Source organism: Sciurus carolinensis, chromosome 6 (genome assembly GCF_902686445.1).
Source record: "Sciurus carolinensis chromosome 6, mSciCar1.2, whole genome shotgun sequence".
In the NCBI taxonomy this organism is placed as follows: domain Eukaryota; kingdom Metazoa; phylum Chordata; class Mammalia; order Rodentia; family Sciuridae; genus Sciurus; species Sciurus carolinensis.
In genome coordinates this window covers 73,298,527-73,310,759 of record NC_062218.1, presented here as the reverse complement: position 1 = coordinate 73,310,759, position 12,233 = coordinate 73,298,527, and the positions used below count along the sequence as shown (strand labels likewise).

Sequence of the window (12,233 nt, the reverse complement as noted above, 5' to 3'; positions counted from 1 at the left end):
AGGCACTAAAAAATTGAGTTTTGTGCCAGTGACTGAAGCTTATTTATTGATGAACCTTTTTGTGATGATTAAGGAAAACCTTGTGAGGGACTTCTAACTATCAGTATTTGCAGGTTGCTGGACTGTTATTTTCTCCAGAGAGGAATTGTCTATTCTCCCATCTGTGAGATAAAATTATGGCTAATATTATGGGAATTGATAAACTTATTAACATTCAGTGTGTATGGGCATTAACTTATTAGTTCTTCATTGTCAGCCTAACTTTTACACAGTAATCCCAAGCCAGTCTTCTCTGGTTTACTGTCTTCAGAAAGTAATCCTTACACATTCTGCCAGTTGGTGAAGAGCAACCATGTAATTTATGTGATTAGGCAAGACAGAAGATCTAGAAAGTCTTAATTAATACAAATACAGACTTTCAAACAGTCTTCCTGTTTTTATCCACTCCACATTTGGAAGTACCTGGTGTCTCTTAATTCCTGGTTTTTCTAGGGCTTCTGGTTAATGAATTTGCTTTCTTTCTTAATGGGTTCCTCTCTTTGTATACCCAGTATAAAAGAGAAAGCTGAAACCTAAATTAGTTATTGCTTGTCCAACCACTTCCTCTCTTCTAAAATTGTACTGACATCTCTTTTTCCTGTGTCCCTTATTTTTAATTCTTGAGGATATTTACATTCCTATGTGGTTTCTTCAGTCAGATTTTGGGAGTAAGCAGAGGAAATACATATCATGTCTTTTATATTCAACCTGAGACTGCTAAAGCCATATAAGCAGATACTATTTTAAATATGTGATATAATTTGACATTTTAATATCATTGTGTTTGTTCTTAACTCTTTTGGATTGATTTAGGTATAGTTTAGAGTAGAAGGACCAGAGCAGAGCCTTGAGAGGCAACATCTTCACAGGTGTGTGTGTGTGTGTGTGTGTGTGTATAGTGTACTAGGTAGAAATATGATCATGTGTTTCATTTGAGAAACATCCTCAGATATGCAGTTTTGCAGATTATATTCAATCGCTTAGAACATTACTGTTTAATTCTGTAACATTAAAAATGTGATAATGCTACTCTATCAGAATACTCATTTTTCATATCAAGTCATATAAAACCCACTAAAATATTTCAGTTTGATAATTAGCATAGCTGACTATATGTAATGTTACTTTTTTCATACTTTAGTGAGTTCTTATGTTCTTCAAAATGTTGTTTATTATGAAATATTCTTGATTATCTTCATTGTTTATACATATCTGGAAATATATATTCTTTATATGCAATTTAAATTTAATGTGAAATAGCCCTTAATACATACCTAACAGAAAATTTTAAAATGTACCTGAAATAACTATTCATAATTTTTCTGTGAATAAATTTCAACTTCCATTTCATTCAGTAATGCCTAATAATGTGAGAGCAAAGGTCCTATACAGTCTTTAGCACTGAACTAACTCTGCTTGGTTTTAAGTACTGCACTCATGAAAAGTGCTGAGCAATATCATCCCTGCTGGAATCTCATAGCTTAGTGCATCCCCATCTCAGAAGGAAAGGAAAGTGCTGAAGAGCTTAGAATTCAAGCTATTTTCTTTCAACTTTGACTCTCCACAGAATGGGTAGGGAAGAAGGAATTAGAATTGTGTGTATGTGTGGGTATGAATTTTTCATCTATAACTTTAGCATGTGAAAAAACAACCTACTGCCTTTTACAGCATAGAAAAGACCAAAATTCAGTACCAGCTATCCAGAATATGACCAAAGAGAGGTCTATTTATAATCTCTTTTATCGTAGTCATCACATATCTGGTTTTCACCGTATGAACTGAGTCCAGGAGAAATGACCCTCGTAAGTGGCTTCTCTTCACTTTTTTATTGCATGTTTCTACTTATTAGTCTAGCACATGCTGCCATTGATTCCATAGGATAGTAGCTGTACTGAATTCCAGAGTCCACATATCTCAATTAATTCAGGAATTCTCTGCAGTTGTTGGTGATAAAATATCCTTTGTTAAGGTGGTCCCCAAGTCAGCCACATAAAACTTACCAATTCATTTAAAAGTTAGAAAGAAAATAGCTTTATTTCCCCTGTCATTTTGTTTTATTCCCTTCTTCAGTTATATTTGACATACTTATATAGGATAGCAGTGATCATTTCTTTAGAATCTTGAAGGTTTGAAAAGCATGAGAATGACTTTTTTAACGTGTGACTCTAAACCCTGATTCCTGATACACCTAGAACTGCACCATCCACCATCTTTTACCTTCTGCTCTACTTTCTCCTTCAACTGAGTTATACATTCATCTCAGCTGTCACATTTCCACTCTCCTAAATTCAAACTAAGGTCTCGGTTCTCCTCTTCATTCTCATTTATAATTCTAAGAATCTTTTTTCGACCAAGTCTGTGTGTTTCAATCCCATTTATGCCTAGTTGCAAGGTATGAGGAAGATATAGAGTGAAGAAAGTCTTGCAGTGAAAATGGAACTGTTCTCATAATGTCTTTTCTGTCTGATGGCCCATGAGATGTTAGAGTCACTGGAAAAATATCTTCTGATTTTATAAGTATGAAGCATGTTTTCATTTATGAAGAACTGAAAGTAAAAAGGTTAAAATGTTATGTTGATGGCAAAAAGCCAAAGATCCTGTGGTGGGCATAAAACTTTTAAAAATAAAAGTGCTCTAAAATGTATAAAAAATTTTTTTTTTAAGAAACTTTCTTAGGAATGACCTGTAGCACAGAAAGTAATATTGAGTCAATTACATGAGTTCGAGAAGAATGATAAAGCTTCTTGGTAGTCCTGTTATATTTGGCTAAAGAACTGGATCATTAGTCAATTTCCACAGTGCTTGCATTTTATAATGTGGTTGGTTTAAGGTACAAAACCTTATTATGTTTGTTTTTATGGCTGTGTTTTAAATTTTTGATTTACCTTGGATGCCAGACATACAAATTTTACATAAAGATAAAAACTGAATAATTTAAAGTAAGTTCTGAGGTTTTCTGATAATATTCAGTTTTAGAATATAATTTTGCAAATCAAGCGTGTAAGTTAAATGCTACCTTGTTTGCTGTTGAATATAGACAACTGTAGCAAGCTATCACAACTTAGTCCCCATTTCCAATTCCATAAAAGGTTCTAAATTACTATATTGTTACTACCTAAAAATGTTCTACTTTAAATTAATGAGGGAAATGAAACTAAACCCTGAAGTAAACTGAATAAGATGTAAGAAAGGACAAAGTTATTAAATCTGTGCTAAGATAATTATTTTTTCTTGAAAAGTTGTATATAGCATGTCATGTCAAATATGTTTCTTTTATAAACTTTTGGAGATCTTTTGTGATACTAATGTTTCTAGATTATACAGCCTGCAGATTAAAAAGAGAGAAGTTAAGTGACCTTATTTCTATTTTTTTAATTTATAATTGAGGGTTTTTTTTCTCTCAAAGTGATAATTTTCCTTCTGAAACAATTTTTTTTATTGTTTGTTCTATCTACTTGACAACAGAATGCATTTTGAGTCATTGTACACAAATGAAGTACAGCCTTTCATTTCTCTGGTTGTACTTTGGTTTTTTAGGATTGGCTTATCTCACTTAGCATAATATTCTCCAACTCCATCCATTTACCTGCAAATACCATAATTTCATTCTTCTTTAAAACTGAGTAATATTCCATTGTGTATATATACCATAGTTTCTTTATCCATTCAACTACTGAAGGGCATCTTGGTTGGTTCCACATCTAGCTATTGTGAATTGAGTTGCTATAAACATTGATGTTGCTGTGTCACTGTAGGATGTTGATTTTAAGTCCTTTGGGTATAGGCCAGGGAGTGGGATAGCTGAGTCAAATAATGGTTCCATTCCAAGTTTTCTGAGGAATCTCCATACTGCTTTCCAGAGTGGCTACACCAATTTGCAATCCCACCAGCAGTGTATGAGTGTACCATTTTCCACACACTCTCACTAACACCTATTGTTGCTTGTATTCTTGAGAATTGCCATTCTAATTGGAGTGAGATGAAATCTTATAGTAGTTTTGATGTGCATTTCTCTAATTGCTAGAGATGTTGACCATTTTTTCATATATTTTTTGATCAATTGTGTTTCTTCTTCTATGAAGTGTCTGCTCAGTTCCTTAGCCCATTTATTGATTGGGTTATTTGTATTTTTGGTGTTAAGTTTTTTGAGTTCTTTATAAATTCTGGAAATTAGTACTCTGTCTGAAGTGTGTGTGGTAATGATTTTCTCCCACTCTATAGACTCTCTCTTCACATTATTGATTGTTTTCTTTGCTGAGAAAATCTTTTCAGTTTGAATCCATCCCATTTATTGATCCTTGATTTTATTTCTTGCACTTTGGAGTCTTGTTAAGGAAGTCTGATCCTAAGCTGACATGATGAAGATTTGGGCCTACTTTTTCTTCTATTTGGTGCAGGGTCTCTGACCTAATTCCTAGGTTCTTGACCCATTCTGAGTTGAGTTTTGTGCAGGGTAAAAGATAGGGATTTAATTTCATTTTGCTGCAAATGCATTTCCACTTTCCCAGCACCATTTGTTGAAGAGGCTATTTTTTCTTCATTGTGTTTTTGCCATCTTTGTCTAGTATGAAGTAACTGTATTTCTGTGGGTTTGTCTCTGTGTCTTCTATCCTGTACCTTTGGTCTACCTGCCTGTTTTGGTGCCAGTACCTTGCCATTTTTGTTACTCTTGCTCTGTAGTATAGTTGAAGGTCTGGTATTGTGATACCTCCTGCTTCACTCTTCCTACTCAGGATTGCTTTTGGAGTGCTGGGTCTCTTATTCTTCCATTGCTTTCTCTATTTCTATGAGGTACGTCTTTGGAATTTTAATTGGAATTGCATTGAATCTGTATAGTGCTTTTGATAGTATGGCCATTTTGACAATATTAATTCTGCCTATCCAGGAGCATGGGAGGTCTTTCCATCTTCTAAGGTCTTCTTCAATTTCTTTCTTTAGTGTTTTGTAGTTTTCATTGTAGAGGTCTTTCACCTCTTTTGTTAGATTGATTCCCAAGTATTTTATTTTTGAGGCTATTGTGAATGGGGTAGTTTTCCTGATTTCTCTTTCAGAGGATTCATCATTTATGAATAGAAATGCATTAGATTTACGAATGTTGATTTTATATCCTGCTACTCTACTGAATTCATTTATGAGTTCTGTAAGTTTTCTGGTGGAATTTTTTGGATCTTCTAAATATAGAATCATGTCATCAGCAAATAGTGATAGTTTGAGTTCTTCTTTTCCTGTTTATATCTCTTTAATTTCTTACGTATGTCTAATTGCTCTGGCTAGAGTTTCCAGGACGATGTTGAGTAGAAGTGTTGAAAGAGGGCATCCTGTCTTGTTCCAGTTTTTAGAGGGAAGTCTTTCATTTTTTTCCATTTGGAATGAAGTTGGCCTTCAACTTAGCATAGATAGCCTTTACAGTGTTGAGTACATACCTCAACACTGTAAAGTAGTTCCCCATTTTTTCTAGTGTTTTGAACATGAAGCGGTGCTGTATTTTATCAAGTGCTTTCTCTGCATCTGTTGAAATGATCATATGATTCTTGTCTTTAAGTCTATTGATGTGATGAATTACATTTCTTGATTTCTGGATGTTGAACCAACCTTGCATCCCTGGGATAAACCCTACTTGATCGTGGTGCACTATTTTTTTAAATATGTTTTTGTATGCAATTTGCCAGAATTTTGAAGCAATTAAATTTTAAGAATATCTTCATTTTGTTTTAGTTTAATACAAAAACTTAATTAATAGGTTTTTTAAAAAAATATATTTGGTTTTGGTTTTTAAATAAAGCTTTATGCTTTCAAATATCTCTGGCTATTTTTCTCTCTATAATCTGGTTAGGTTGAGGTTAGCTATTATGGGATGAAATTTTAAACATGCATGATAATTTTTTTCTTATACCTAAAAGAATTTAGAGTTTTTTTTCTTTCTAATTGGTAATCAAACCTACCTAAGAAAATATGAAAAAATTATTTTAGTTAAAAAGTATCCAAGCTTTATCTGTATATTTTTAACATTGGAAGATAGAATCAGAATACTTTTTAAAGACTTTTACTTGATCAGTCATGAGTACCTATCAAGTACTTATTATTTGGTTTCATTGTACACCTATATCTATACATCTGTAATATATTTCTGGTACAGTTTCTAGGTTGTTTTGCAGTGTAGAATACAAAATGTTACATATATTGAGTATTCTGGTTACCTTTTCTGGAGAAAAGTAAATGTGGTAGACTTAACCACTTAATAGGAAAAAATTTGTACTGGTAATATTCATAAAAGTAAAAATATAATCTCCCTTCTTTCTCAGAGTTGAAAATTTTTCAACTTGCATGAAAGTTTCTTAGTTAAGTAAAAACATCAGTTATGAAAAGATACTCAAAAACTTGTGAAAAATATTAGAGAATACCCATCATATTTGTGTATTGGCAACAAAATGTTTCTTATTGAAATTTGGTCCTCTATTTCTTTCCTTGTCAAAAAAGCATTGATAAATATTTTTGAATGATTTGGATATCTTTTGGTATAGAAGGTATATTTGATTAATGAGAGCTGAGCATTTAAATCAATGTGAATATAAATGAAGTTGAATCATAATAGTACCTTGATAAATGTTATTTAAGTTGTTATTCTAGTTCTGAGAAAAAAAAATTTATTTTTATTTTTTTGTGCCTTTATTTTGTTTATTTTTATGTGGTGCTGAGAATTGAACCCAGTGCCTCACACATGCCAGGCAAGTGCTCTACCATGAACTACAACCCCAGCCCCAAAATTGCCATTTTAGGACTAAAAATTAAATCTGTTCACCATTATTAAAACTTTTCAGCTCAAAGGTTATCATATTTAAAGTACTTTCTCCTAAGTAAATTTTTTCACCCCTGTCCTTGATTTTTTTTTCTGTATGAATTTTTATATTGACACATATAAAATGTGAACTATTTCCAGCTGCAAAAAAGTATGTTAATATTAAATTAGAACTTTAAAATGTCAACCTTCTGGTAGGGGGAAAAAAAAATCCTTCCTCTAATGTTGTTTGTTTTAAGGGTTGAGATTTTGCAACAAAAGGTAAACTAGTATAGCATGTAACGTTGGTGGTCTTTTCAGCTAAAAATAAGGAGTTAAAATGGGGGGAAAAACAGTTTATTAAAAGAAAGTGACTATTTGCGTCCATAGTCTTCCATATATAGTAAATGTTTTTGGTCGTACATGTCTGTAAGTGTAAAGCTTAATTTTGGCATCATCGTCATGTTATTTACATCAAATATTTGTATATAAAAAGGCAAAAATGTGTGCATCTAATTTACTTCAAAATTATATTAACAATTTATGGAGAAAGACCTATTTTCAAGAAATAGCTCTCAGAGAAATTTTATTTCCAATGAGGTTCTTAAGTTATTTGTGGTGTAATTGTTGATTTATTTTTATATGAATAATTGATTGTTTAAGCATGTACATGGGATTAGAGCATAAGAGAATTTTTCTTCCTTATTGTAAAGCTATTCATTATATAGGTATTAAAATTTTTTGCTAAACAGCCCAGTAAGAAACTTTGTTACTGCCTAGGTAGTATAGAAATTTCCTATTAAATGATCTTAAAATTACCACATTTGTCAGTGAGAAACTCTTAAATGGAGCACCACCACTCTAGTTATTTCTCCTGACTCATTAAAACAAAAAACCAAATTTATATTCTAATTCTAACTATAGTCTGTCTTCTTAGGAAGTTTTTGTTTGGTCTACTATTACATACTTTAAGAGATTTAAATACAGCTAAGACGTGTCATTTTTTGGTCTGTCTGTCCTTGTTTTCATTCCCATATTCTCTGATATTAGAAGTTTAGTATTTAATTCACTTATCTAGGAAACATCAGATTGTTGCTGAGAACTACAGTGAACTCTCTAATTGTTAATTAGCCCTCTGATGTGGTGGCTATACTAATGAAGAAATGAAAATACAGAGAGGTTAATGAATTTTCATGTGAAAGATCACATAGTAAGAGTAGAACCAGGATTCAGCCAGCCACTCTAGATCTAGAAAATGCTTTATTTACAACTTGGTCATGCTACAGTTCAAGATAGCATATGATTATGTGGCAAGTGAATTATAGTAGTAAGTGCTATAATAAATTCTGAAGAGGAAGAGACTGGTCTTGACTGGTGAGGTAATGGTAAGCTTTGTGAAGGATGTGGCCAGATAATAGTATTACATTTCAGAATACTGTATGTGTATTTCATACTGAGTTGTGGGGAGGTTTTGTTCTAATATGGACCTCTGGAAATACTTCGTTTAAGATTTAACTAGGCAATATGAATTGAGGATGCAGGGATTGTGACATTTTAGACATTTATGATGTGGGGTGATGTTGAAGGATTAGTGATCAGGGTAAGATCATGTTTCATGCCTGGGTCAGGTTACTTCTTATTTTGTTTTGTTTTCCCTTAGTGTTGACATATTTTGTGATTGATTACTGTAGGGTTTAACAGTAAATATAATCTTTGGTCATTGTGGTCATTTAATATCATTCTTGGCCAAAGGTGTTATTTTGTTTTTCAGTGTAAGTGGAGAATTTGGAAATTGTCTCTAGATATTCTAGTTTTCATGTTCAGTAAATATGAAGTAGTGGTTTTCAAACTTGGGGTAGGGCCCTCAGGCAGTACAAATGATCATAGTGATATCTCAAAAGCTGTTCAGTTGTGGTTTTGGACTTTTTAAATCTGTGTTTTAACCTTATTTCCCTTCTTTGTCTTTTAATACATAAGTTCTTTGCAGTGCCAAGAAAGATGGACTATAGTGTTTGATGCTAGTGAGTTAAACTGGTTTTGTTTCTTGTGAAAAAGAGGTAAATAAGTAGGGAACATGGGATTCAGATTAACGTGGAAGGAAAAGTTTGAGCATCTGTATTCTAAAATCTTATCACCACTCTTAAGCAGTATTTTGTGCCTCCTAGATTCTATCTTAAATGTTGTTAGTTTTAGACTTGTAAAATTGTTCCTAACTTGTTTTTTAGAAAACTTGCTACTCGATTCTTCACTTAAAAAAATATATATTTTGTTTGTATGAATGAAAGCTTTAGTAGCCTTTTTTATTTAAAATCAAATCTTTTTTGTTGTTGTTTGCTTTCATCTTTTTCACATATTACTTGGCCTTATACTCTTACTGCTAATTGACTAAGATCACTTATTTATCACAAATAGGCTATGGTTTAAAAGTTGAATGATTTAAATACTACCTGTGTAGTAGACTTTTCTATGCATACTTTGTTTTCTCCTATAAGAAGTGAGAAATCTAGTTTAAGTAGAGAAGTCTTAATTTTGTCATTTTTCTTTAATTAATTAAGTTACTAAAATAAATCAGTGCAAATTTAAACTATAGTATATTTATTACTTTGGTTAACTGTAACGCTATTCCAGAGCTTAAATCATGCATGATTTGGATAAATTTTCATCTTTTTTCTTACTGGCATACACTTCTGATTATCAGAAGCATTTTTCGTTAAAAACTCTGTGTGTGTGTTTAAATATAGTGCTGGGAATTGAACCCAGGATCTTGCACATCCTGGGCAGGTGTTCTATTACTGCTCTATCCCCCTAGACCTCAGACAATATGTGTTTAGCCAGGGTAATAGGATGATTTTGTATTTGTGGAATAGGACTTGCCTATTATCTCCCCTAGCTGGAGACCCTAGATTTTAGTCAGGGTCCAGGTCCTTCAATATGTATAACTTTCTTAACTTTTTCCTTTAGGAAGTCTTTTTACTGCAACTGTAGACTACTAGTGTTTGCCTTTAAAGTGGAAGTATAAATGTAAAAACTGAGAAATTAATGTAGAAACATAGACAAAAATAATGGTAGGTTGTGTGCATTGATATCATGAAAATGGTTTTTTAAAAATCACATTCTTTTTATAGTGACATGGAGGTTAAATGTGCTTCTTTTAAACTTTTATTAATCATTTTAATTGAAATTGATGTCTTACAAATTCAACTATTATGGTTAAGCTTGATATTGTAGAATCAGGACAACTTCTGCAATGTTTATTGCTTATTCATGATTTAGTAGCTATTAGCTAAAATAGGTGGATTGACAAATACGTTTATGGAAAATTTGTACAATGTTAGTGATTTTAGAAAGAATTTGGTGGGAGTAACACATGGAAATATCCCAAAATACTGCTTTGAAAGATAAAAACTGGAGTGTAAATATTACTCTTACTATACTTTGTTGAATATTTGAATTTATTTTAAATTCTTAGTATACTTTGCTGAAATTACTGGTTTTACAGATTTAGAAAACTTAAAGATATATCCCTTTTCATAAAAACAAGTTAGCCTTCTCTTACCCTAATGTATAATATTTTGAAAAAACTGATACCGAGAATTTTTGAGCTGTTTACTCTGTCCAGGGCAGTTCTATTTTGAAAAGACTTCATGGTTCTGAAATATCACATGTAATTGTGGTTAGGTGCTGTGTATAGTTTGTAGAGGCAGTATAATCAATTGCTAAGTGCACAGATGGGATTCAGATGGCCTAGTTTAAATCCCAGCTGCCTCTAATCTAGCTGGGACTTTTAAGTTTTTACTTAACCTCTCTGCCACAGATTTTTTTTTTTAAGTTTTTTGTTGTTGTTGTTTTTGTTGTTTTGTGTATTCGTTTGTTTGTCTGTAAAGCAAGGATAATAGCATGGCTAATGTGAGGAATAAATGAGTTAATCAGTAATTCTTGGCACATGGTAAATACTAAATGTTTTAGTCAGCTTTTCTGCTGCTGTGATTTAAAAAACCTGACCAGAACAATTATAGAGGAAGAGGAGGAGTTTATTTGAGATCTCTGGGTTTCAGAGGTCTCAACTCTTAGAAGCTGGACTCCATTCCTCAGGGCTCCATGTGAGGCAGAAATAATATCATGGTGGAAGAGTGTGGCAGAGGGAGGCAGCCCACATGCTTGCTGATCAGGAAGCAGAGAGAGGGGATCTTCACTTGCCAATAAAAATATATAACCCAAAGCTATGCCCTATTTCATACCTCCTCCAGCCACACCCTACCACTTCAGTTAGCAGTTAATCTCCATTTACCACTCAGTGAATCAGTCAGGGAATAAATAATTCACTGCTTAGGTTAAGATTCTCACAACCCAATCATTTCTCCTCTGAACCTTCTTACATTGTCTCACATGTGAGCTTTTGGGGGACCCCTCACATTCAAACCATAACACTGACAGTTATTTCTAGTGCTTGACATAATGTTTATGTAAGAAGTTGCTTTTCTAGATTTGTTTGTCATGTGTCTTATTTTTTTGCCTGATTTATGCTTTCATGGAGTAAAATTTGTTATGAGGGAGATATGAGTTCTAGCTTGGGATCATGTTCTTATTTGATCCTGATTAAATGAATTATTGTTGCAGATAGGGTTCATATCTCTTCAGTTTAGTTTTAATAGATGAGCATATTGACACTTGGGCTGCTTTTGAATATTCTATTGGAACTTGCTTTCTCTAGTGATTGTCATTTTCTTTTAAACCTATGTTTTCATATGATAGATCATCAGTGGTTATTGGTAAATCTCAAATTATAAATTGTTGAGTGATTACAGATGATTTCTCTGAGGTGTGTTGTGTGTTTATTAATCAGGTAAACTGTTCAGTAGGCATGCCCAATAAAGACAGTGCCCTAATATAACCTATACCCTGACTTTTCATGTCACTGAGAACCTATTATAAAAAATTCCTATAATAACTTCTTAGTAAAATTTGAGTCAGTTAAATGAGAAATGCGTTCCTTAATTGTAGTGTACTTTTCCTTAATTTAAAAGTTTCGTATACTTCACTTAGATTTGCTCTGTTTTTATGTTCTGTTTCCTGGAAAACCACTCAGTTTCATTGGTTTTTTATTTTCTTCCAAAGGGCATCTTATAGATAAGCATGTCCAATCCAAATAAATGTTGTAGTCAAATTCTGTTGGGGTTCACATCCTGTAAAGATGGTTGTGTATAGCTCCCACAAAGTTATTTGTGGTTTTTCCTGAACTTTTCCTTCTGCAGCAAAGTTCTATTTTCATTAACTACACACTATTTTAAAGTAGAAGATGGTGGTGAAAGATCAGTTTGTGTCACCTTTGGATTTTTTTTCTTCGTCAAAGCAATGGCAGTTTTGATTATAACAGAGAATTATCTGGAATTTGGACTTGAAACAGGTAATAGTTTTGTAC

General features: G+C 32.6%; 1 protein-coding gene across 6 annotated transcripts in view; it reads left to right on the top strand.

Annotated features, from left to right (window-relative positions):
• Tmem161b (transmembrane protein 161B) overlaps nt 1–12,233 on the top strand; it is a 67,593-nt gene that overhangs the window by 43,407 nt on the left and 11,953 nt on the right. For 4 of the 6 annotated variants that reach the window (XM_047556533.1, XM_047556532.1, XM_047556530.1 and 1 more), the window contains one exon: nt 12,067–12,218. In XM_047556533.1, coding sequence (XP_047412489.1) covers nt 12,067–12,218 — 152 coding nt within the window. The remainder of the gene's footprint in view (nt 1–12,066; nt 12,219–12,233) is intronic. The other 2 variants (XM_047556534.1, XM_047556535.1) reach the window with 2 other exon arrangements.